The sequence below is a fragment of the Branchiostoma floridae genome, chromosome 11 (assembly GCF_000003815.2).
Source record: "Branchiostoma floridae strain S238N-H82 chromosome 11, Bfl_VNyyK, whole genome shotgun sequence".
Taxonomy (NCBI): domain Eukaryota; kingdom Metazoa; phylum Chordata; class Leptocardii; order Amphioxiformes; family Branchiostomatidae; genus Branchiostoma; species Branchiostoma floridae.
In genome coordinates, this window is record NC_049989.1 from 6,751,461 (window position 1) to 6,775,869 (window position 24,409).

The following is a 24,409-nucleotide window of genomic DNA, read 5'->3' on the forward strand; positions in this document are numbered from 1 at the left end:
CCGCAAAACAAGGCTCGTGGAGCCCTCAAGCGTTTTGGGTTACATTACTGAATTGTGAAGAGAGATGTTTGTTTACCCTTAATTTAAACAGTTTCAGGCTGTACCCTGTGGGGAAGCAAGTCCGTGGAAGCTTATTCCATAGCGATGTTGTTCTAGGAAAAAAGCTCTGAGCGTGGAACTTCCTCCTGTTAGGTGGATTGTGGAGGAAAAAAAGGATGATTTGTTTCCGTGGAAGTGGCTAAACGGGTTCTTGCTGTGAAGGTTCGTATTGAAGGCACAAGTGAATGAAGTTCTGCCGAGCATTTACCATGGAAGTACCGATAGAAAAGTGCTAGACTAGCTACATCACGCCTTTGGGCCAATGGTTGTAGTGTGGCGAATAAGTCGCTGCCAACAATGTTCCTTAACCGTTTTTGTACTCTATTGAGGCAGGTCAGGGAGTTCTGGGAGGCTCCGGCCCAAATGTGACAACAATATTCCATTTTGGGCCTTATCTGACTCTTATAAAGATAAAGAATAGCGGAGGGGGTAAGATATTTTCTGGTTCGGTACTTCTGTGGAGATTCTGTGCAATTAACAGAAGTGTGCAATTACCCATTGTGCAGTTAACTGGCTTCTACCGTATAATTCACTGGCTGCAGGAATTAAGAGCTGGAAGAATGTCTAAACAATAACAAATTTGAAATTTCATTCATCCCTTCCCATGTCAACCTGCTTTAAAGTTAACAAAAAAAATATGCTAGCAATTCCAAGAAAATTTGCTAAATATTAGGCTGCTTTCCATTTTGAATCTACAACAGTTTTACCCATCTGACACTTACTTTGACTTCAATGAAGTCTGGCTTTCCAATCTCAACCAACTGGGCATAGTTCTCAATCTCATCAACGTTCCAAGCCTTCACCAGAGTCAGTCTGTACACAGTCCTCTGGCCCTGCAAAGCAACAATATTTTAGGAGGATTGACATTTCCTTTCAGAGTCTGTTATGATTTAAACATGTACATAGAACATATACCTACCATTGGGTACCTACTAGGTCTACCTACCCTGTCCCTTGATCTCTAGGTTGTTGGAGGGACAAGGTAGACACATAAAGAGAGAGAGCTGTCTCCAGGCTCATCTTTACCTTGCCATGGGCAGCCTTTCCTGCAGACTCAGGGACGTCCTAAGTGCATGAAAATCACCAAAAAAAGGAACATACATACATATCATATACCATGTATACAACGCATTTCCCATACCTTTTCAGACAGTGCTTTCAGACTGTCTAAGAATCTGGGCCAAAAGTCCCTGAAGAGTGGCCTGTCTATCTTCTTCAGACTGTCCTTCGTGCTGGCATCCACACTTACATACAGCTGGGTCACTGGGTCCATGTTCCTGGGGAAAACAACATGTTTGATGGCATTGGCATTGGAAAAACATATGTCCTGGTTACATGCCTGTAAGCTAAATTTGATTTATGATTGCACCTTCATCTTATCAAGTGTTATCTAGAACAGGTTTCTCTTTAACTATTGCAGTACAAGTCCAATGCATGCCTCTACATCTGAAAACAAAGTTGTGTCATAATCTATCTGTAAATCCTACCTGATGGCATCAGGAAACTGTGCATTGGTGACCAGGAAGGAGGAGATCCTGTGACTGTGCAGCAGTTGGACAAACGTGTTGATCTGTGGGTACATGATGGGTTCTCCCACCAGGGACAGGGCACAGTGCTGCACATCCATGGCCTCTGCCAGCCGCTCAGGTTTCACACCAGGTACTCCTGGACGTGAAATAAATGATGTGAATTGGAGTAAGTCCCAGAACATACAATTCCACCATCATCTGCACAGATTTGTGTCCCATAAGGGAAAGGACAGGAAAGTGATCCTGATCCAGTTTTAGCTCACTGAAGAGCTAGTCTTCCACTGGTCGCGACAGAGAAAAATATGTTATGTCAATATTCACAGGTTCATTGTAAAAGGGAAAATCTCGTAGTTCTTTGCGTCAATCGCAATGAACAGTGGACAATGGGCTTAATGTCCTGTCGTAAGCACTGCAATCTGTAAAACAACATGTATATGCATGTTGCCTATTACTGACCTTTGAACTGTTTGATGAGGTTGTAGTGGTTCTTCATGGCTCCATCTAGGATAGCCTGGGGATCGTCCATTTTCCACCTCCACTCAGTTCCAACAGGGTTCGTGTGGTGCCTGATCAAGTGGACATGTACGGTAAATGTTTCATCCCTTAATATGGTAAGTAAAAAGTAAATTTTAATCTTACAAATGTAAAAAAAAAGTGCATCTACAAGCAAATTATTGGTTGCCCAAAACCTTTCTTGTAAATATACATGTTCCAAATACATGTGATTTGCTTCGAGACATTTGGTGTTTGTCTTTTTGATGTTTTTTTTTTTTGCAAGATGCAACAAAGTTGTTCCTCTTCTTTTCCCTTTACTTTCTGGAGGATGTCAACTTTTACATGAACAAGGGGCACAGTCTTAGTCTTACCTCCAGCAGAAGACACACTTGTTGGCACATGCCAGGCTGGGGGTTGTCTCCATACACCTGTGGCTCTCGATGCCGTAGAAGGTGTGTTTGTAGCAGCCCCCCCTCCCCCGCAGCATGGACTTGGTCCAGCGGCATAGTTTCACACCCGAGTGGCTGCCAATCAACCTGTAACCTGAGGGTAAAAAAGTGTGGGATATGATTCTTTTTTCTTGAAGATGCAACTCTAGATCTCCTCTATATTACCCAACCTTTCCTACATTAAAAGACTGTGGCCTGGTTTCTCTGAATGCAATTAGCATCACTACCTACCTTGTTTTTCTAGAGCCTTCTTAAGAGCAGGAGTGATCATCTCCTTAGGCTCTCCTCCCTTCTTCTTAACTGTTATCTTCCTCAGTCCTCCCCTAGCTGCTTCTTCTTCCACCTGTCTCTGCTTCTGGTGATGAGAAGTACAAATAAGCCATACAGGTACTGTCTTGAGGAATGCATACATGTATCATTGGAACATGGCTCAAAAAGGTCAAATGTCTTTTTCTTCTCTGCTTATCTTACTCTTTCACCTCTATACACCTTTTTCTTCTGTTGCATGTCTTATTGCAAAAAGAATCAGTAGAAATGGCTATAACCAAGCAACAATACAAAACTCTTTCTACCCAAAGTCGCATACAAGTGTATCTAAAGGCTGTTCCTACCTTGGCTTGTTTCATCTTATTCATGACAGCTCCTAGGTCCTCCACATCCACTAGTGAATCATCATCATCACTCAGGCTACCGTCTTCACTGGAGCTCTCATACTGAACCTGGTCAGGTGTGGAAACAATTCAGATAAAGGGGGTCCATATAAACCAACTGTCTAGCTGTGTACTGTAAATGCAGAAATGTTCGCGGTGGATTAATGTTCGCGGTTTTCGCGGTAACCACTTCACCGCGAACTTAAAACCACCGCGAACATTTTTCTATTATGGTATTAGACTGCATTCTTTGGTGTAACCACGAAGTTAAATCCACCGCGAAAAGTTCCTTTTCCCACCACCGCGAAATTAAATCCCCGCGAACTTAAATGCATTTACAGTATCTCTCTTGTACAGTATGTATTTAATTCAGACTTTGTGTGTCAAATGAGTACCCAGTAAAATTTGACATTTAGTCCCCATTGGTTTCAGTGATGCATTCATACAAATGTACATGTAACATTTGAAGCATATGATTATGAAGCTGGGACTCTGTTTAGCTGAATGTAGGATCATGAGATGATTTAACTCACCTCCTCATCTTCACCCTGTCTATTGTCATTTCCTTTACACTGACAGGACTCTGTACTTTCTTGTTTACAGCAACCTGAAATTACATTGTTTATCAGTAAATACATTGTTTAGTATACATCAACAGTAATAAGACAAGAAAAGTACCATGAAAACAAACCCATGCGATATAACATCAGACCGCACCCACCTTCTTGTTGTGATTCACAGGACATGACAGCTCCCAGCAGCTCGTCCCTCCACACGGCGAAGTCCTGCTCCAGACTGCCATGTCTGCTGCCGGCCACGTTCTGGTCCCCCTCCCCCCTGGGGAACACCCCCTGGGCCCCCAGGGTCTGCAGCCACTGTTCTAACTTCCTGCTGGCCTAAAATATGGCACACAAACATGAACCACCTTGTAGATCTAGGAACAAAGACATTTGTTTACACCGATTCCCATAAACATAATCTATCATGCTATGAACAACCAGAGTGTTTATACATAGATATTAATCTGCTAGCTTTATTGTTGGTATATCATATGACTTTTCTTATTTTGCTTCCAAAACTTGCTGCATAAGATATGGAGAACAAGGCAATAAAGCATTGTGACATTGGAGCATGGTACTTCTAGTTTGGTTGTTCCTTACCATGTTGAAGTTATCTCCATACTCTGAGCTCCCAAGTCCAAACACTGCATACTTGAGTTTCCCCAGAAGTGTCTTGGATACCCTGAAGTCTGTGGAAGACTCCTCCAGCCACCTACACACCCATGCTGCACCCTCAGGTGGCTGGCCATCTGTGTATGTGGACAGTATAAAGACACACACAGATCCTGCCTCCATCTGTAATATAAGAAAAAAAACTTTAAATGTTGCTGAAGCTTTCAGAAAGAGCACTTCTAGTCTTCTAATAATTCTGTTTTTAATATACAGCCAATGGCATAAGCATTGTCATTGGCAGTTCATATGTCTTTCACCCACACCAAACAATGAAGGACAAACAATTTCGTGCCTGAGACTTTTCTGTAAGGCATAGGCAGCCTATCTTGATTTCCAATAATTCGTAGGGAGAGTCATCTTATGTAATTCGTAGAGAGGCAACCACATTTTGCATTATTGCCTCCCTTGATTGCAATACAGTACGTAGGAGGTTCTTCTGAATTCAGCTAAAGTGCTGTCAGGACCCTCAATGAAGACCCTCAACAATGTGTAAGGAACAAACCTCCTCTGTGAATGTGTCCTCTGGGTCAGTCACCTTTGCAAGGTCTTTGACCCCAGATGTCAGCCCTCTGTCCTGGGCTGCTGTATGCAGCAGCTCTGCAAAATGCTGCAAAATAGAAGACATGTTAAATACTGTTCAACAAGGTTGAGAATCATTCAAGCTACATTTTTTCCATCAAAGTAATCAGTAATTTTAACTTGCTTACTTGTAATCCTAACAAAGGAGGTTAAAATGACTATATAAGCCTTAGATGCAAAAATGCTCAAAAAAAGCTCAAAGTGTTTCCAACCATTGAATAGTAAAATCACCTTGGCTGTCCCAGTCTGAGTGCCATAGAAAATCCTAAGATGTGGAGGCAGGATATCTTGAGAAGAGGTTTTGTAGCAAGCCACATCCTTATTGACATAAACAGTCTGAAATGAAAAAAAAATGCAAAATGGATTTATCATAGTAATGCTCGAGGATGCTTTTGTTCCATCCTTGTTGAATAAATGTGAATAAATACATTAAGTAATGTTTTTATCTACATATGTGCATGCACATATTAAGTACTTGTTAGATTTGATACAGCAAAGATTGTAGATTCAGTACATTGTAAAACAGTATGGTACTGAAGATTCGACTAAATTTCACAGCATGGGAACAATTAGGAGTTTGCATATCTTTGAGTTCAGAGTTCAAACATCAACAACATAATGAAAATACTGGCTCCGGTTTGCAAGTGTGAGAGTTTGCAGTAGATAGGTGAATATGAAAAGGGTCAACTCCGAAATACTGCAGGTTTTCCCAGGTGTACATACCTGTTCCTTTAGCTTGTTCTTCCTCCTGGTGTAGACAAACCTGAGCAGCAGTAACAGATTCACCACCATGGCCAGCACCACTGCTGACGACATGTTCAGGACCAGTCCCCACAGCCACTGTAGCATGGAGGACAGGTCTTTCCTGTCGCCTGGGAAATGTTGCCAAAAATATCAAACTTTGTCATTTTAAGTTATTCATCTACATTTGAGATCTAAAAGTGAAACCCGCCCTGCACTTTATTATCAAAAGTAGAACTTGTCATTGAAACTTAAGCGTATGGAGTTGGGGTAACGTTTGTGTATTTAAGGTTCTTATGGTTGTGTCCAAAGACAGACCTGTATGCAACAGCCATTACTCTGATACAACATTGACCAAAGACAAGAAAGAGACGATGCAGCTTAATAGGTGTGGATACCAAGCTATATACGAGAGAGGGGCCTAAATGGGAACTGGAGTTCCTACCTGCGCCTGAAGATCTATCCTCTACTCTACTCTACTCTACTCTATACATGGAGTGATGCATGTTATGTTTTGAATATGTTCTCAAAAGTAGGGGAAATATGTATGGGCTTGTAATTCATCGTAATGTTTTTTCATCACTCTGATAACAAGAATAAGGGATATCATCGGCCGGGCTGGTACACACATATCAAACTTTATCGCAGCCCACCCCAGGTATGACATAAAACGTTAATACTGAAGAGCTTCAATTGCAAAGTTTACCCCACCCCAAATATGATGGGTTTTTATTATTAGTACAGACTTAAGTACTTGTAACAATCAAAATTGTAATATTCGAGTCTAGAAATTAATAGTACACAGAAGCTATGAGTATGACATAACGTTACCTAGAACTTTACAAATAACGTTAAGTTCATGCACATTCTTATTCAATGACTGTGTTAACGAATAGTTCTAAAACGTTGATTTAAGTGCATGGCAATTTTATGATATGATAGACAACATAAGGGGGGAGTGGTCTGTAGGATCCAAGCAAGTGGTTGTAGCTGGAGTTTGTGTACCGGGCTAATTCCAGGTATGGTATTAGATATTTCCGCTGTTCTCCAAATCGCTGTCTCTTACCTGCACCGGTTTCAGGCGCCAACACAACTCCTGCCAGTAACATAACGACATTTCCACACAACAACACCAGCAAGAACGTGTCTCTTCTTCCCTTGGCCATGTTGATACTTAAAACCGCTGACAAACGCTCAACAACAGTTAAATCTTTCCTTCTTCTATTAAAGGACTCAAATACTATGTATTGGTAGTACTTGCCTGAAGTAACTATATATAAAATCAAAATTATCTTTGTACAATATTGATGTCAATTAAGAGACTATTATTGAAAAACCACTCCAATTATTTTTTGTTTTGATGCGCTGTTATGACCTTTGACATGTAACACACAACTTCCGGATTGCGCCAGTGATTGTAACGACCAGCTGACTTTGCCCGATTTGGAAACTTTCTCTGCGTTTTTCGTGCGTAACTAGGACTTGACAATCGTCACAAGTTTCTGAAGGACTTATTTCTCTTCAATTGAACATTTAGAAATGTCGATATTTACGCCGACAAATCAGATTCGACTGACAAACGTCGCAGTCGTCAGACAGAAGAGAGCAGGGAAAAGATTTGAGATCGCTTGTTACAAAAACAAGGTGATGGGATGGAGAAGTGGCGTGTAAGTACGAACCAGGTTTTTGTTTTCGATGGTACTAGTATTATACAAGTACGATTATTATACAGAGAGTGGGGTTTATGTTTAAAGAGAAGGGGCGTGTCACATAGTTACAATATTTTATACGGAACATGTCAGCATTTGCAGCCAGTCTTCTGGCATGGTGCCATATTACACTGTCAGTCTGATTACTAATGTTACACCGTACGTGCCGTACATGTAGACCTCATTCACAAGCTGATTACATCACGATGACCTAAACCTTATACAGATAGTTTACCCGATGCTGTAATTAAGACAATGAAAGTACTTGGGGCAATGTATGAAAGTTTAAATCATTTGATACTTTATATCATTATATGCCGTTAATCTCTGTCAAGAAGCTTGGCAGTATGAAAGAAGAAGAAGAGGATACTGTTGATATTCTGTATTTATTTTGTCCCAAATAGGACACAGATCAAAAATAGTTAAGATGAAATGTCTAAGTGTTAACAGCATCCAATAGCCTGGGTACCATCCGATCACTAAGTTGGTTCAACCCTGAAAAAAAATCTAGTCCTGGTACTAGTAATCAAAAGGTACCCATTCTAAGCATCAGGCTCGCTGAAATGAAAGGTTAGCATTGTCATGTGTTTTGTTTCTTTTCTTTTACTCTCAGAGAGAAAGACATAGATGAAGTCCTTCAAACCCACACTGTGTTCACAAATGTGTCCAAGGGAGAGGTGGCCAAGAAACAAGACATGGTGAAGGCATTTGGCACAGAGGACCAGACAGAGATTTGTAAACAGGTTAATAGTAAACCATGTACTAGTACACTTCTGATGCATCCCTTCTTCAAAGAGACTATGTTGCATGTGATTGTGAAAATTGGTAAAATTGTGTATACTGAGAGAATCATGAACATTTTTTTCATGATTCAATTTTATATCTGAGAAGTTATAATATAGACATGGTATACTTCAGCAATGTGCAATTCTGTGCAATGAATAGTATGTTTTATTTCTAGATATTGAAGAAAGGTGAGCTGCAGGTGTCAGAGAAGGAGCGTCACTCCCAGTTAGAGTCCATGTACAAGGATATCGCTACGCTGGTAGCGGACATGTGCGTGAACCCGGAGACAAAGAGACCGTACACCGTCGGGCTGATTGAGAAGGCCATGAAGGATGTGCACTTTTCCGTCAAACCAACCAGAAATACGAAACAACAGGTTTGTGATGTTCTTCTTCTATTGTGTTTCATAGGCCTTTGCTGTTCTTCATGTAATTATTTCACATCAGGTACAAACTCTCTGCTAAAGCAACTATTGGCTCTTGAGTTATACATACTTTAGTATATTGTCACAGAAAGATACATATTATACAGATGGGGAAAGCGATGCTTGACAGGGTCTTCTGGGCTGCTACAGTGGTTCGGGTGGCAGGGGAGGAGCGACACCCGACATAAGTCAAGTCAAGTCAATACTACTTTACTAGAAATAGTGCATTAGTATAAGATGGTCCTACTACTTTCATGATTTCCCGTAATGTTTTATTCCAATCATTTTCCCAATATTCCTTCTGTAGGCACTGGAAGTGATAAAGAAACTGAAGGAGACAGAAACCATCAACATTGAGCGTGCCCAGATGCGCATCAAGTTCACCGTTCCACAGCGAGAGGCAAAGAAGGTGCGGACTAAGCTGACCAAGATTGCCAAGAAGGTGGAGGGAGAAAACTGGGAAGATGACGAGTTCAATATGGTGAGAGATAACACCTGTGTTTTTGTCTCTTCTCTGTTGACGTATTACACTGCCAGAGTATAGTGTTTTCTATGACTTTCTGTAACTGAAATCATTAAAAAAAAAAGTTAACATAACACATCAGTTCTCTACTAAGAATCAGTAAGTACAAGCAACATGGTGAATTGATTTTAGCAATTACACTCAAAAGCGTACACCAACACAAGCGTGATGGTTTCTTGACAATGTTGTAGATTTGACTTTACTCATAATGTTACTCTCCTTAAACTTAACTGATAGCCTCAAATTTTTCTGACCAAATTTTAGTTCAGAAAACCGATAGCCAGGCTTCACTTTAACTTAGTTAAAGTGTAAAGTTTTGTGGTCCAGAAGGAAAAATATATACAAATGTAGCATTGATTAGTACAAGAGCACATCATGCAATCGTAATATTTCACATTTGGTGCCCCCCTCCCCCCAGGTGGCCCTGATGGACCCTGGGTGTTTCCGTGAGGTGGATGAGCTCATCAGAGTAGAGACCAAAGGGAAGGGCAGCATGGAGCTGCTGAGTCTGAAAGAGGTGGAGGAAGGAGATGAGAAGTTCTGAAGAAAAGATCCCCCTCATCACATAAAAGTGGATCAGTCTAAAAGAGATGGAGGAGGGAGATGAAATGTTCTGAAAAATAAGATCTCCCTCAGTACAAGTGGAACCATCTATAAACCAGCTATTGACAACATAGAATAAAAAGCTCTGCTTAAGCATTTTACATGTATAATGCAATCAAATCTGCATTGGTAAGCCAGTGTAGCCACCATTCTGAATAACAGAGCATGTGAATGGCCCTAGCACACAGAATAACACCTAAACAAGTTATACCTAAAGCTATCTGTATTTCAAGCTCTCAGCACAACTGATGAAGATGAGAAGAAAAGATGTTGTTTGAAATATTTTGTTGTCATTTGTACAGACAATGTAAACCATGTTTTATATACAAAAGCAAACTGATACATATATATAAATCTACTACATTGCAATAGATAGATACATGTATGATATATCCATGGCAGCTGTGGTACTGATGTAGGCATGTGGCTTGTATAATACTGTACAATGATTTGGACTTTTTTGCAGTAATAAGTTGAAAAAGAGTCTTAATTCCTTTTTTATGATTAGTACTAGTATTTGAATTTACCAGTCTTGATATACCATGTGCATGACACCAATCCTTGTAAAACAATGGCACTGGATTATGCCTTCTTCTAAAGAACAACCAAGCCTTTTTTTAATTTTTTTTCTGTTTTGACTCAAAAGACTTGTGTCCAAAGGCTTTGCTGCCTATACTATTATATCAAACTCGTCATTTTCGAAATAGAAAACAGTTTAGACCGTTCTCTAGCCCAAGCCTTGTCAAAGCTAGACAATGGGTGATTATCAACTAACATTTAAAAGTCAAACAAAGTGTTCTATCTCTAAGCAGATGTTGAAGTGTGAGATGGTAAGATTTTCAGACAGATGGACTTCCCTGACAGTCATGTATCTCAATATCTGGAGTTGAAGGTCTGTTGGAGATGCCTCGCCATCAGCAAATGATCTGATATGTTACACTATAGCACCTGCTTAGACAGGCCTGTACACTTTCTCAAATGAGCTAGGCTGTTGCCAACTCCTTACACAAAGCAAATAAACATTGATACATCAAATTACTTGTGAATGATTGGTATGGATATGGTAGACATATGTTATCATTCTGAATGAATGACTAACCATTATCTTAAGTGTAAGTCCCTTATCTGTTGAAAAAAGTGCATGGTTGCTCAATATGTGAACTTTTGATTCAGTGGTCATCACAACAAGGAATCAAAGTTAAGGTCAGATGACATGAATGTGCATTATGCAGACTCTGTTTCCTGAATTGATGTAGGCTGATAGAGACAGACATTTAATTACCTTGAAAACTCATCACGTCCATTGATACAGTTACCACCATTCTGTTATGTAAACATAATCTCCTGCATGTTAAAAATTCATGACGTAATCGGTACCATACATAATCAGTGTAATGGACGCAGCATCTCCATCCCCAAGCAGATGTTAGAGAAGAAAAGCGTAACTTGGCTGCCGTATTCATCATGACATGCAGTGAACCCTCGTCGATATGGTGGGGGAACGTCTGTAAACCAGCTAAACAGGTGCTGCGCGTGCGGGGTTAGTTCCTGTTGCCGGTGTTTTCCCGCCCGACAGCCACATCAGGAGGCGGCACCGGAGCAGGTACAGCCCGTAGAAAAGCAGGTGGAACAGCGGGAGCGCCACCAGCACGAAGCCGAGCACCGCCGCTGACGAGAGGGCAGGTTTGCTGAAAGGAAAGAAAAAAAATCAAGAAACTTTATGCCTGGATGAATCTGCCATTATTGATACCTATGAGTCTGCGTAAGACTGTTATTGCATTTTCTTTGCTGGAAATATCCTTTATTGTCCTCAAATGTTTCGATAACGACATCTAGAAAGAAAGAAAAGTTTGTCTTCGTCTACGCCTAGTTTTAGATACACTAAAGGAAATTAGCGCACCCTCTGAAAGTTAGATCATACACACTTCCACATGTACACAGCTGTTTGACAGACATTCATTTTGTTTATTACTTAGATAGTTACTTAGAAGTGCTTCTGTACCTAAAATCCAGGAACCAGTAGACTACTGTACCGGTCGCAGCCCAGCTGACGGCATATAGAACGATGTAAGCGAAACCGAACATAACGGGGTACACTGCATGGAGAACTCTGACAGGCACTCCGCAAACGAGCACGTCAACAAACACCAAAGCAGTGTTCAGGATATGGGTCGTCAAGTCTTTGAAGTTGTACTGTCCATCAGAGAGGAACCCTGTGAATCCTATGGTGATGATGATAGCGGGGGAGAAGGCCATGTTCATAAGAAGCCATTGTACTTGGTGAAACCAGCGGAGGTTGTTCTGTGTTGTAACGTTACCTTGCTCTGCGTTAGACTGGTGTGCCGTCTCTTGGTCGCGATCGGTATCCGTCGGTTGGACAGAGGATCGTGCCCGAAAAAGTCCAACACAGGTAACGACGGCGGACCACAAGAAGTAAGCCGTCAGGATGTAGAATCCGTAGTAAGTGGCGTAAAAGAAATAGTTTTCGGTTGCGGCATACTTTGCTAGCAGCCACATCAGAAACCCCAGGCAAAATGATGCCACGGTCAGCCGGTACACAAGAAACGGAACCTGTGTCCCCAACCACTGTAGGGAAGTATAGGCCAATATCAACAAAAATATGTGCAACATGCGTTCTAAAAAATAAGTGACCACAACAGAAAGAAATTTGAAGAAACAAGAAGACTTGTAAAAATTTGGTGATCAACTCTTTTGCATTAGAACAAATTGGCTTTCTCCGTACACACATATCGATGAAAATTCACTTAAGCCTTTATATGTTTTTCACTGATTCCTTTGTAGTCTTTATAGGATAGGTGTAAAAGCAAGGATGACTTACCGGTGAGGTATAGAAGATTTCTTCCCGATTGTGTCTCAAAAGGAAAGACTCGATACGGAATTCTTCTCGGCACGTGTTACTAGCCATACCCTCTTCTTCTTCCCTCCTGCGCCTCGGCCCTGTAGCTTGAACGCACGGTTAGAGAACACCAGAGTCACCACGAAAGATTGACGATATTCAACCTTATAACACTGTACCTCAATCTATCAGCTCAATAAGAGCGATTGCTGATGTTGTTTATATCCGGGTTATTCGACGGCTAGGACGTCATCAGATTGGATTAAAAATTGATATTTTAAATTAGCAGATCAAATTATTGGTTGATATGTAAGCCAATAGTTTGCCAAACACCTGCTTTTTGCCTACCATTGCATCACCGTGACATCATCGTTATCACTCGTATGGTACCAATCGGAAATTTTATCAGGCTGAAGTTCCATAAACCAAACTTTCTACCTGATGTAATAAAATCATAAACCTTTAAATAGAGCTAATTTCATGCTAACGTTATGTATGATATCCCTGTCTGTAGACCGGGTATACCTATCTCCAGATCTCTTTTAACAAACTGGACCTAATAGGGTGTATAATTAACGAGACGTGTTCTGAAAGTATCATAGGCTAAGCTCTCTGTCAGCACACTATATGTATTAAACAACGGAGGTGTCTGGATGCAAGTATAGGTGACATGTGACACCTTAATGGATGGGGATGTTTTCTGTTTGGTGTTAAGATGATAGGCACCCGAAAACCATTACGCTGATTGTCATGTTTAAGGATCAACACAACATGACGCATCTTCCGTTCAACGACTTGTTGACGAAAGAGAGCAAAATCATCACCTGATTATCTATGCACTTATCAAGGGAGCTATGACATTTTCATACCGTCTTACGTTGCATTCACTTTAAGTCAACAACCTACAGTTTGAGACTTACCAAAGCAGTCATTCTCACGTGAGTGTGCCGAGCAGTTTCACTATGGTTACCGTTTTACGAGTTTTCAAACGTGAATTTACACCTAAAGTGAATATAACGTATGACATGGCACAAACAAGGGATTCGTTCACTGAGTTTATTTTTGCAATATTCATGCTGAAAGAATACATTGATTTGAATAAAGAAAAATCATTCGTAATACATATATATTTCACCATACATGATACATGTATGTATATTGGCATATCTGTAATGCTACGTGTTACATTCAACTTTATATTTGCTCAAGCGAATCCTTATCTATTGCACAAAGTATCGTTTATCATGATTTATTGCTGAAATCTTGCTCGGTCATCTTGGTCATTCATCCGGTAGTTATAGTCTAGATCTCAATAAACAAACAAGACTATGAATTATGGCACCATTTACACCTCAGGGCGGGTCATTAAAATCAAAATTAAAATTCACTCACGTCATATAAAAATCATTCCAGCCAAAATGGTGCCAAACCCTTTATCAAAAAGAACACTACCCAACATATATTTACTAGTACTAGTGTCAATTTGGAATCTAAGTGAATTGTGTACGCGGTTAAGTTTGTGCTCTATCGGCAAGCTTCTAAATATCATTTTACCCAGTAATTTCCAAATCCAATTGCGCATGCTTACAAGAAAATAACAAAAACGGTGTGTACGGTTGAGATAAAATACATTGAAATGCGAATGGACAGTATTTTGTGTTGTACATGGTATTGTTGAGACACATTTCTGATGAGCTAGCAAAAATGTCGGTACTCTGCCATTGAAGTCGAAATCTCTACCAAACTCCCGCCTGGCCGAATAGTAATAGGGGACTTTGGTGAAGTTAGGAATAAAAATCTAGTAGGAGATGATTGGCCTAGGAGTACGAGTGAACTGAAGCCGGCCGGGTAGCTGGATATATTGCACCCAAAGTAACTTATTTTGCCGTATTAGGCCGTATTTTGATTTTTTTATCCAGCTGACACGTCTGCCTGGAGGCTACTGCCCATGCGCCGCATGACAGCCTGCTCCTCCCTCTCTCCCTGTAACTTGTTCTCGTACATGCGCACAAGGACGCACCTCAGGCGGTACAGCAGGTACAGGAACCCGTGAGCCAGCGGCACCGCCAGGAAAATCAGCCCGACGCACACTCCGGCTGCTAGCCCTGGGTCCCCACTGAGGATAAAAGTGTATAGAAAGAGTCATGCAGTGATCACTCGCGATCGCAGTGTGTCGGGCTTGTCTTGAGAATGATGTTTCTAGGCCTGACATAAGAGACAAGAGATGCTGAATCATGTAACCCGCAAGATTGTAGTCATCTTCCAAACTGCCGTCCTCCTAACTCCTGCTATTTTCTTTCTCGTCAAATACCTTACGGCCGGAGGAATAAGCCTGTATAGAGTTTCTGACCTGAAGTCTATGATGCTGTACACGTAAGGGTTTCCCTCGGCGTCCTTACCGCCCGCTCCCCAGTAGATCAGCGCGAAGATGACGTAGAACAGCCCGAAGCACATGGGGTAGACTACGTGCAGCAGACGGACGTGAACGCCGCACACCAGAACGTCTAGGAGCGCCACCACAGCGTTCAGGATGTGAACTGACACGTCCTACAATGGAGAGGTGATTTTCATAGTTATAGTGTTGAGGTACGATCTACCTTGTTGAAAAGCGACTGCATCGCCGAACAAGCTATCGAGACATAGATAAATTAAAGGCATTAAAGATTAGTCTTTATGTTCTTTGTAATGAAGCAGACACTGATGAAGGCCACTTACGATGGTCTGAATATTTCTGCTATTGATAACAACAATGCAAGACGTACGTTGATACTAAAAACATTTCTGAAATGTACATTATTGCCAATGTTGCATAAAATTGGGTTATGATTCAGACACAGTTCATACCCTGACCTATACCCGTCAAGCAAGACGGCGAGGACGAACATTACTTAATGGTTTTAAGGCCTTTACCTGGACGCTAGAAGTCCCCTTGATGACAAGGCCATTGTACACGAAGAGGACGAAAAACGCCACAGTGAAACTGACGTTGAAGAGGAGCCACTGAACTTGGAAGTACCAGGGAAGGCGGCCCTCAAGATTATCTTCCACTTTCGGCAGCCGAATGACTTCGGTGGACGATTGCTTCCGCCAGTAGTCGACACATGCGAGGACGAGCGCCCAGATGAAGTAGATGACGAGCAGAAGGTATCCCCAGTTGTCGGCCTTGGTGAAGTACAGCGTGTCGCGACTGAAGGAGTCGTACAGATGCCAGATCAAGAAGATGACCAGGAACAGCGTGAAGAATCCACGGAACGCTATATAGGGAGCGCGGCTCTTACCCCACTGTGGAACAAAGAAATATCATTTCAACATTCCAGAAGTTAATGATTCTCCTCGTGCAGATACAAAAACGAGCATTAAATTCCGTATAGCTAGTAACATCAGTATAACTTAAGTATAGGAATATAACAGTGTGTATCAATGTGCTAACTTGTGTGTCTAATGATTGATATGTTTTGTTCGTGTGCATATGTATGATAATTACCTTAACTCCTGAGTCCTGTGGCTGTTCTAGTTTTATTTCAGAACAAATTTGAAATGCTAAAAGCTATTTCAATACATATTTTAACTGGGTCACACAATATTCTGTTTAAGATACGTAGGACATCAATATCATATTTTCTAGATGTGAAATATTTTCTTACCGCTGACTGGACAAAGTCGCCATTCTTCGCATTTCTAAATAGGACGTTTTCACATTTGCCACCACAACACCCCATCTTGTCACAGTGCAGCGGTACTATTTTTTAGAAAACGTGTTTTCTTTCTCTACACCAACCTGAAAATAATGCAATTATTCGTGACTATGCTGTAGACGAAATATATCATTATGTATGATGTTGCTCAACTCTTTATGAAATGTGTTACTAAATACCAGGTGAATTCTTGACCGAACCGATGCAATGCACAATCTATATGAAGAAAACTATAAAGCAACTGAAAGGCATCTGTAATACAGAGTAGTCGTAGTCATCATCAACACCGAATGATCTATTTCCACTAGACATTTCTGAAAGAGCAAGCATACTAGTCTTCATCATTTTTGTTCGGTTCACACTCATATTTGGGATGTGCACTGCCCACTGTGTTTTATTTGTGACGTTTTTTTTTTATGCCTTTATTCCTACGGCTCTTGAACGCATTGTCCTATTTTTCTGTGTGTTTTTCCATTAAAAAACTGAGAATATGCTATGCGGTGTATTCAAGAAATGTAATGCTTTAATTCATTATGGACCGGTTTTTCATTTTCATAATTGTCTGGTAATTAGGATATCCGCATCAATTATTCAAACCGTTTTTTTCATGACGGCATTACGTCAGGCGGTTGCCATGACATTGGCAATGACAGCCGGACGACACATACCGTAGAATTAGCCTTTTGCAAAGAGATACAGCATATCTAACTGTTTTGAAAATCCTTTTTTTCTTTAGCGATGTAATTAATGGTGTAAGCAACAACAACAACAACAACAAAAAAGAAAGAACTTGTAAGCTGTCAAAAAAGCGTGACAACAAAATAGCATAACGTCAACTTCAAAAGCAGTAATTTTCCATCCATCCCAGGTCAGACTCGATTATTTAGTACTGAATATTCTAATGTATAAAAACGTTTGGGTTAAAAAATGGGTTAAAGTTTTGTACCCCATATTAGCACATCTCTTTGTTGTATAGTTAGCTCGTGTTTCCAAAATATTTTTTCAGGGCTAAGAAATGGGATCAATAACCAAGCCTTCCCATGTCTGCGGGCTACCTCAAAACGACTTGATTTAACATCCGATTTAAAGGATAGCTGGAGGAAAGCTCGAACTTAACAATGTATGGTAATGACAAAAATGCAACTATATACATTGTATATATATGGTATTTCTTGTGACTTCAACACAGTATATACCAAGCTTGTACTTGATAGGAAAAACACAACCTAGAATGGCTACTTACGTACGGTTCTATTGAGTCGAAGGTACCTTACACCGTATAACGTAGGAATGTCCAACTTGTTGAAGGCGTGAGTGTGGACTGCGTAGGAAGGCAATTACCTTCCTAGTGCTTATCACATGTCAAGGTATAAAGTTACCAATTGGTTGGAATCAAACACGTGCCTTTTTTCAATGGGTTGTATGTTAATCCGATCCCTGTTGCCTGTAATATAATTGGTTATTACACAATCGTTGGTGGTAGGTTTTCTGTCACGCAAGAATTAATCATCAAGGCTAACATATGATGTGTGGTCCGCCCATACCCCGATTGTCATCTTTTAATCATTCCAAATACAACGAAGGACAATGTTGTGGCACACTCAAGTTGTGCATCTTACATTTTGGGCCAATGCAATGACAAACACTGTAACAATCAAATAAAATAAAGCAAGATAGTGTTGTATTGACGGTACGTGCATCTGCGGGGGGTTGTAAGGGCGCTCTTGACGCTGCCACTGATCTGGAGAACGTATTACTCATAAAGATAGCCTCCACTGGATTTTAGGGTTGTCGTTAATGAAAAATTTATATGGAGTAGTCATTATGTATACATGTACAGGAACGATACCTAGCGATCTTTTCCCAAACGGCAAGCACCCTTGAGAGAGAGCGCAACGGGACAAGTCTCAACTGTTTCGAAACCCAAAATAACCGTTAAAACAAATTTGGTGGAACTCCCGATTAAAAGCATTATTTGCGTATTCCTTGAGAAAATGGGGTAAACACAAACTCGTGACTGAGGATGATCGAAATAAAACTTGGAAACAATATCAATTTATTAAAGCCGGATTTCCTGCGTCGACTAGTGAGGCCAACATCTCGTACATCTACTTTCATCTTTTCAGCGTCCGCATCAGGAAGGAATGCATGATTTGATTGTTTCATTATTTGGCTGTTGCTATGCTAAAAATGTCTAGTTTGTTTACTAATGGCACCTTTTGGTAAACAAATTAGCGATTTATAATTGTGCACACAAATCATCACAGAATTGAATGTTTTCGGAAGACGAAGAAGAAGAGCATCGTACACAGAACCTTCGGACACTGACTATTCACAATTCTTGTAAAGGGGGGGTATGATTATATCTCAAAATATTCTGCATAACTGAATGCTACACTCTACATACATAAAAACAACTACATGAACATTTTGTCGTACATGTACCGCTTATATTATAATCTTTTTCTCAAAACCTCTGACTTTGAAGAAGATATATGAATGCGGAATTGTGAATGTAATATAATCTCCAACCAGATCCACGCTGCGTAGTATAGTATTAAACTTGCGGTGCCCGTTTGACTCCCTTAGCCGGCTATACTCCCAGCTTTGATACTATCTTATGGCACCGTAGGGTCTGCTTGGAAATTAAATGGAATGGTCAAATTGCAAAGGTCAAAGATCGATGAACGTGCGCTCACCAAGTTACTTGTACCTGCACGGGCGGCCGGCGAAATTTGTTCAGTCTAACGACGGATTCAAGGCTCGATTTACAGGTATTTTATGCTTGTGTAGAACTATGGGAAAACGATAAACAAGCTCCATAATGAAATGCTTGCTGTTGTTGTTGTTGTTGATGATTTCTTCGCTAGACTTGCTCTCAGCTCAGAAGTAACGTAAGCCCTGGAGACTCTGTATGGCCATAGATGGAGTCTATCTTTTACACGTCTGTAGGTGGACATGTAACATGAATATAGAAGCATAAACGTCCACGGTCCACCCATACAGGGCTACAGTAACTTCGGCAGGGTTCACACACGCGTTTTCGGAGTCTACTCAAATCTCTTTAATCCGCCGAGTCGACTACATAATGTGAGTGTAACCGGGCCTTCCTTACAGTAGTCATGTGGTGGTGTCAGACTGAGAGGCCCCTAGTTTTGCTAGAAACGTTCAGTTTTTGTGACTTAGTGAGTAAACTAGTGTAACTTTCGAAATGCATTTAAATGGCATTCTGGGTGACGCTTTGACGAAGGCATGGACGCCCAGTTTGCTTGCCCATACGTAACGGGATGAACTGTTGGCAAATATTTCGACAATGAGTAACTGGAAACCTGAATGTTGGCAGGATCCACACTGTGAGCCTCCTCTTATGCAGTAGGTCGACCTAACATGTCTCTAAATAAATTTTGCCGCAGGTAAATTAACCGGGGAGTGGCACAGTTGACCAGACGAAGATATAAGGCACATAGTCTGTGTTTAGTCGAATCCCAACCGTTGAGTGAGCAAAACAATGAGAACGAAATTTAACTGGGTCAGGATTCTTTGGTTGGTGTACAATGACTAAATATTTATTTGAAATCATGTTTGATTTACGCTGTATCAACGCAAGAAAACAAATGAAGGGGCGTGAAAGAAAACGAGCCAGGTTAGACAATAACCATCTCGCGCTATTTTTTATTTTCACAGAACATTCCGTTCCAGTAAATTTTGTGTTGTCACGACGCCAAAATGGCGAACGCCAACAACGAGACCCCGTGCTGTATCGGGGACAGACTGGAGTATGGCTCCATGGGGAGGGAGCTGAAGGTGGGCGGGGTCGACATGTACCTGGCCACGCCCAAAACCCCCACCAAGAAGGGAATCGTGGTTTATATAGACATCTTCGGCTGGCAGATGTCCAACACTCGCTACATGGTGGACATGATCGCCAACAATGGTTATGTGTGAGTAATACTTTTAATTTCATTCATACAGGTTAACCTGTGTTTACACATTCTATCGCTGGCTGGGGACCCTCTGATGGACTGGCCGCTAGGAGCGCGATTTAGTCAGGCTACACAGGGTATTAAATGTTATTTTGGCATGTGCGTATCTCATAGTGCCTACTATTATTGCTCTTGCAGGGCAATTCTTCCAGATGCATTTCAAGGTGAAGAACCATGGACACCTACCAGCGATTGGAGCACCTTCAACGAATGGATGAAGACAAAGGACCCAAACAAAATTCATACGTGAGTAAAACTTGCATTCGTGAATAAAGACTGTTTTTTTTACAACCCTGTCTTTGTTTCCAACTACGTTTCGGTGACGGTCTGTCACCGTCTTCAAGGCTGGAGTTGAATTCAACTTATATATACTACATCTTACAGATAGTAACATCAAATGTCAGGCTAGACGAGGGGGCAGAACAGATTAATGAGACAAAGAGTTAACTTCTGCATTACACTCTTGCTATTGTTCCTTCTGACGTGTCCAGTGTAGCTGATGCAGCAGTAGGTTACCTACAGCAGGAGTGTGGTGTGGAACAGCTGGGATGTGTGGGCTTCTGCTGGGGAGGGCGAGCTGTGCACGCCTGCCTGGTGGACCGGAAGGACTTCAACTGTGGAGTGGCTTTCTACGGTGAACTGATGTTCCTGTGGATTTAGACATTTCAAAACCAGACTTTAAAAAAACCTAACGTTGCTAAGAGATTTTATCTTTGGTCTAATCACGTTGTGTGCCTGGGTGTGCAAAATACATCACTTTATATCATACAGGCAGAAGCCGATACAGATATTAACTGTCTGTACCTAAATGGGTATTTTAGAATGATACGTGATATCTAACAACCAAGAAAATAGAATTGGCGTGACCTTATATAATGATATATAGCCTGTGTTGGCTCAATATTTTTGACAGAGGCGTTATTGACCTCAGGGGGGAGGTGCGGATGTTGGAGAGCGATCTAGTCATGCTGACTTTATCATATGACTTAGATCTAACTTTTTCTCCCTTATCCGACTTTTAGGTATGCGTGATAAAGATGATGAGAAACGTGGACTTCTGAACGCACCTGGGCTTTTTATCTTTGGAGGAAACGACCCTGTGATTCCTTTGGATCAGGTAAAGTTTCATTTATTCTTTATTTATTGCAGGCGATAACAGGCCCATCTAAATTTATTCTCTTCGCCAAGAAGAGTATGAGATTGCTTGACTTGGGTCTGTATGTAGGTCAACAGCATATAACTCGAGAAATTGTGGATGGAACTTTGTGATTTTTGGTAGGTGTGTAGCAGTTGTCGAAAGGAATGCCAAGTTTGAAAACGGTTTACCTGGCGTTTTCCTACGGTACTGCAGCGAGCTTGGTATGTTTTTTGCGGTTTGTTTTTGGCAGCATAAGTCAAAATCTAGCTGGGCGATTTTCACGAAACTTGGTAGGTGTGTAGCGGTTTTGGAGAGGAAGGTCAAGTGCGAAAATGGTTTACCTGGCTCTTACCTATGGTGCTGTAGCGGGATTTGTATGTAAGTGCGTTTGTCTGTAAGCAAGATAACTCGAGAACCCTTGAATGGATCCTGATTATATTTGTTAGGTGGATTGGGGTTAGGAAAACGAAGGTCAAGTTCGATAATGGGCACCCTAGTGGCTGCCTAAGGTACTGCAGCAAAACTTTTAATTTTGGCACTTCGTGTTCTGGACATGCTGTGGTCATGATTTTTGAGTGGTAGATAGCCCTTGAAACAGAGAGTAAGTGCTGTGAGTTTGGACCCACTAGCGGCTTTTTGGGAACTGCAGGCACCGATTTCCGTTCAAACTTTGGACGAGGATAACTTGAGAACGTGTAAACAGATCATCAGGATTTTCGGTATGTAGATAGAATGAGTGATGACTTATACAATGTAATACTAATTATGCAAATTAGTAGCTTATTTGCATAATTAATGAGGAAAGTTCATAAATCCATGCCAACAGCATATAACTCAAGAAGCTGTGTATGGATTTTCATGATATTTAGTATTTAAGTAGCGGCTGCGAAAAGGAAGGTTGTGTTCGAAAATAGTTGACGTAGCATTTTCCGTTAGGACGGTAGCAGGCCGAGTGTGTGCGTCCTTTTGTTTGTGGAATGCATAACTCGAGAAGCCTTGAAAAAATCCTGATGATATTTGGTAGGTGGGTAGGGGTCAGGAAAACGAAGATAAATTATGATAGTGGGCCCCCTAGCGGCTTCCTAAGGTACTGCAGCAAAACTTATTAACAGAAATAAACTGTGCTCTATATATCTCATTTTGACCTATATCTATGGACACAGCTGTTATACAGATGGTTTGCTGGAGGACGCCCTTACACTGGGGACAAAGTCTAAATTGACAAGCATGAAATTCTGATTGACAAGGGATGCTACCAGGTCATCTGTCAGGTCACAGTCTGGTTTTGTTAATGTTTGTGTGTTTGTGAGGAACAATAAGACCTTAAAGTCTTAAATAAAGGCATGATTATTTGGCGAAGAGATGGGTTCGTTGAACTCTAGTTTATCTTAAAGATGTAATGTAACCTCATACATGTACGTAGTTGTAACGCTTCAACATTCCTGAACTAAGTTACTAGAATTCTGACAAAGTACTCTACAAATTAGTAGACCGTGTCCAGTTGATTGTTTACCAGTATCTTTCATATATTTGGTAAATTTGATGTTTAATAGACTTTCACGTATCCCGGTATTCTGCTGCATTGAGACAATATCGCTGTGTTCTGTCTTTCAAGATTAACAACAGACATTATGAACAATTATTGAATTTGGTTAAACTTTCTAGGTAGAAACCCTTAAGACAGAGTTGAAGAAGTCTTGCAAGGTGGACTACCACGTGACCGTGTATGAAGGAATGCCACACGGTTTCGCACATCGTAAAAAGGAAGAGAATGACAAAGATGCAGCGGCCATTGATGGAGCACGTCTTGAGATGCTGAAGTGGCTGGAGAAGTACATGTAATCAAGGAGGTTGCCATCTTAATGCCATCGTTGTTACGTGTCCACCAACCTTGGAGTGGCCTTCAGGTCTCATTACGTGGTAAAAAAAATCATCTTGTGCCTTTATCGGATGTCCATTCACTCATGTATGCATGATTAACAGGTCTCAAATGTTTTATAGCAGTTTAGACGATAATACTGTAAGAGTTGATTAAGATGGTTTTTGATTTAAGGCTGAAATACATTTCACTAACCAATCCCTTATCATGGAGTACAAAATTTAATTCTGAATAATGTCATAGTAAAGCATAACGACAAATATCATTTATATACATATCGTTATCCTTTTATTTAACTGTAACGTTAGAGATAATTATAATGATAAGCAAATTCCGTAATCCATCGATGTACTTTATCTTTTTCATAATGAATACCAGTCTCTTTATCTCACACCCTTTCGTCATACGTATTCTTACAATGTACTGTTCGTAGATAGTGTATTGATTTGGAGATAGACTTTTCAATAGAGGTAAAGTCTGGTAAAGTGGATTGAATATCTGGGTTCGTATACTAAAAAAGGTCGCTAGGCTACGCCTCTGTCTATTTCTTTCAGTTAGCACTATCAATTTTAGCCAGAAGGTTACGTTCTAATCATATTTTGTGCAAGCGTACACCAAAGTTGTTTAATGTCAGAAACAGAGAAGAAACAGAGCGCATCAGAAATATGTATGGCTTAGCATGAAGGCAGCCTACACTGAGGATTTTCGCCTTGGCGGTTATGCAACATTTATATATGTAGACAGGAAGGATATACCTAGGGATGATTTCCCATAACCACACACACACTTGGAGAGATAGAGGCAAGTTTCAACTGTTTCGAAGCTTACGATAACAGGCAAGGCAACGGCATCAATGAGGACGATCGAAATAAAACCTGGAAACAATTTCTGAAGAAACCGGATGCCAGTTGTCACTGCTACTTTTCCATGATCCACTTCATCTTCTCGGTACCTAGGTTAGAGATCGATAGAAATGCATACAGTATGAATATTTTCATTGTTATTTGGATGTTACTATCTAATTACTACATGTATTTC

The 24,409-nt window shown here is 40.8% G+C and overlaps 6 protein-coding genes across 7 annotated transcripts in view; 2 read left to right on the plus strand and 4 right to left on the minus strand.

Annotated features, from left to right (window-relative positions):
* Positions 1-6,989, minus strand: part of LOC118425802 (S-adenosyl-L-methionine-dependent tRNA 4-demethylwyosine synthase TYW1-like) — an 8,581-nt gene extending 1,592 nt beyond the window's left edge. Inside the window, exons 1-14 of one of the 2 annotated variants that reach the window (XM_035834894.1) lie at positions 6,841-6,989; positions 5,757-5,905; positions 5,265-5,369; positions 4,957-5,061; positions 4,383-4,577; positions 3,944-4,118; positions 3,756-3,829; positions 3,184-3,291; positions 2,804-2,924; positions 2,495-2,666; positions 2,085-2,194; positions 1,587-1,764; positions 1,241-1,376; positions 822-932 (exon numbers count right to left, since the gene is read on the minus strand). In XM_035834894.1, the coding sequence (XP_035690787.1) occupies positions 822-932; positions 1,241-1,376; positions 1,587-1,764; positions 2,085-2,194; positions 2,495-2,666; positions 2,804-2,924; positions 3,184-3,291; positions 3,756-3,829; positions 3,944-4,118; positions 4,383-4,577; positions 4,957-5,061; positions 5,265-5,369; positions 5,757-5,905; positions 6,841-6,940 (1,839 nt within the window). In that variant the 5' untranslated portion in view covers positions 6,941-6,989. Of the gene's footprint in view, positions 1-821; positions 933-1,240; positions 1,377-1,586; positions 1,765-2,084; positions 2,195-2,494; positions 2,667-2,803; positions 2,928-3,183; positions 3,292-3,755; positions 3,830-3,943; positions 4,119-4,382; positions 4,578-4,956; positions 5,062-5,264; positions 5,370-5,756; positions 5,906-6,840 lie in introns of both variants that reach the window. The other variant, XM_035834893.1, reaches the window with a different exon arrangement.
* A 156-nt stretch (positions 6,990-7,145) lies between these two features.
* On the plus strand, positions 7,146-9,762 carry LOC118425808 (ribosome maturation protein SBDS-like). Its single transcript, XM_035834903.1, has 5 exons — positions 7,146-7,441; positions 8,097-8,226; positions 8,445-8,645; positions 9,001-9,174; positions 9,635-9,762. Exons 1-5 carry the CDS (start codon positions 7,314-7,316, stop codon positions 9,758-9,760), a joined length of 759 nt encoding a protein of 252 aa, XP_035690796.1. The 5' UTR covers positions 7,146-7,313; the 3' UTR covers positions 9,761-9,762.
* Positions 9,763-10,323: 561 nt separating this feature from the next.
* Positions 10,324-12,393, minus strand: LOC118425809 (protein rolling stone-like). The gene is made up of 2 exons (XM_035834905.1): positions 11,822-12,393; positions 10,324-11,507 (listed from the first exon to the last, which is right to left on the minus strand). The coding sequence occupies exons 1-2, from the start codon at positions 12,334-12,336 to the stop codon at positions 11,336-11,338; spliced, it is 687 nt and encodes a 228-aa protein (XP_035690798.1). The 5' UTR covers positions 12,337-12,393; the 3' UTR covers positions 10,324-11,335.
* A 1,325-nt stretch (positions 12,394-13,718) lies between these two features.
* LOC118426166 (protein rolling stone-like) lies at positions 13,719-15,294 on the minus strand. The gene is made up of 3 exons (XM_035835428.1): positions 15,274-15,294; positions 15,027-15,223; positions 13,719-14,792 (listed from the first exon to the last, which is right to left on the minus strand). The coding sequence occupies exons 1-3, from the start codon at positions 15,292-15,294 to the stop codon at positions 14,588-14,590; spliced, it is 423 nt and encodes a 140-aa protein (XP_035691321.1). The 3' UTR covers positions 13,719-14,587.
* A 204-nt stretch (positions 15,295-15,498) lies between these two features.
* On the minus strand, positions 15,499-16,682 carry LOC118426747. The gene is made up of 2 exons (XM_035836299.1): positions 16,321-16,682; positions 15,499-15,958 (listed from the first exon to the last, which is right to left on the minus strand). The coding sequence occupies exons 1-2, from the start codon at positions 16,393-16,395 to the stop codon at positions 15,536-15,538; spliced, it is 498 nt and encodes a 165-aa protein (XP_035692192.1). The 5' UTR covers positions 16,396-16,682; the 3' UTR covers positions 15,499-15,535.
* Positions 16,683-19,037: 2,355 nt separating this feature from the next.
* LOC118426303 (carboxymethylenebutenolidase homolog) lies at positions 19,038-24,268 on the plus strand. The gene is made up of 6 exons (XM_035835605.1): positions 19,038-19,145; positions 20,056-20,312; positions 20,493-20,600; positions 20,846-20,988; positions 21,377-21,471; positions 23,158-24,268. The coding sequence occupies exons 2-6, from the start codon at positions 20,098-20,100 to the stop codon at positions 23,332-23,334; spliced, it is 738 nt and encodes a 245-aa protein (XP_035691498.1). The 5' UTR covers positions 19,038-19,145; positions 20,056-20,097; the 3' UTR covers positions 23,335-24,268.
* Positions 24,269-24,409: the final 141 nt, after the last annotated feature.

Coding starts and splice junctions, on each gene's coding strand:
- LOC118425808 (XM_035834903.1), top strand. CDS start 7,314: ATGTCGATATTTACGCCGACAAATCAGATTCGACTGACAAACGTCGCA. Junction 8,227..8,444: donor AGACAGAGATTTGTAAACAG/GTTAATAGTAAA, acceptor TTTTATTTCTAG/ATATTGAAGAAAGGTGAGCT. Junction 8,646..9,000: donor CCAGAAATACGAAACAACAG/GTTTGTGATGTT, acceptor TTCCTTCTGTAG/GCACTGGAAGTGATAAAGAA.
- LOC118425809 (XM_035834905.1), bottom strand. CDS start 12,336: ATGTGGCTGCTAGCAAAGTATGCCGCAACCGAAAACTATTTCTTTTAC. Junction 11,508..11,821: donor TACTGGTTCCTGGATTTTAG/GTACAGAAGCAC, acceptor CTTTCCTTTCAG/CAAACCTGCCCTCTCGTCAG.
- LOC118426166 (XM_035835428.1), bottom strand. CDS start 15,294: ATGCAGTCGCTTTTCAACAAG. Junction 15,224..15,273: donor TGCAGTCGCTTTTCAACAAG/GTAGATCGTACC, acceptor TCTCCATTGTAG/GACGTGTCAGTTCACATCCT. Junction 14,793..15,026: donor TACAGCATCATAGACTTCAG/GTCAGAAACTCT, acceptor TTTTATCCTCAG/TGGGGACCCAGGGCTAGCAG.
- LOC118426747 (XM_035836299.1), bottom strand. CDS start 16,395: ATGGGGTGTTGTGGTGGCAAATGTGAAAACGTCCTATTTAGAAATGCG. Junction 15,959..16,320: donor GCGACTTTGTCCAGTCAGCG/GTAAGAAAATAT, acceptor TTTGTTCCACAG/TGGGGTAAGAGCCGCGCTCC.
- LOC118426303 (XM_035835605.1), top strand. CDS start 20,098: ATGGCGAACGCCAACAACGAGACCCCGTGCTGTATCGGGGACAGACTG. Junction 20,601..20,845: donor GACCCAAACAAAATTCATAC/GTGAGTAAAACT, acceptor TGACGTGTCCAG/TGTAGCTGATGCAGCAGTAG. Junction 21,472..23,157: donor CTGTGATTCCTTTGGATCAG/GTAAAGTTTCAT, acceptor TAAACTTTCTAG/GTAGAAACCCTTAAGACAGA.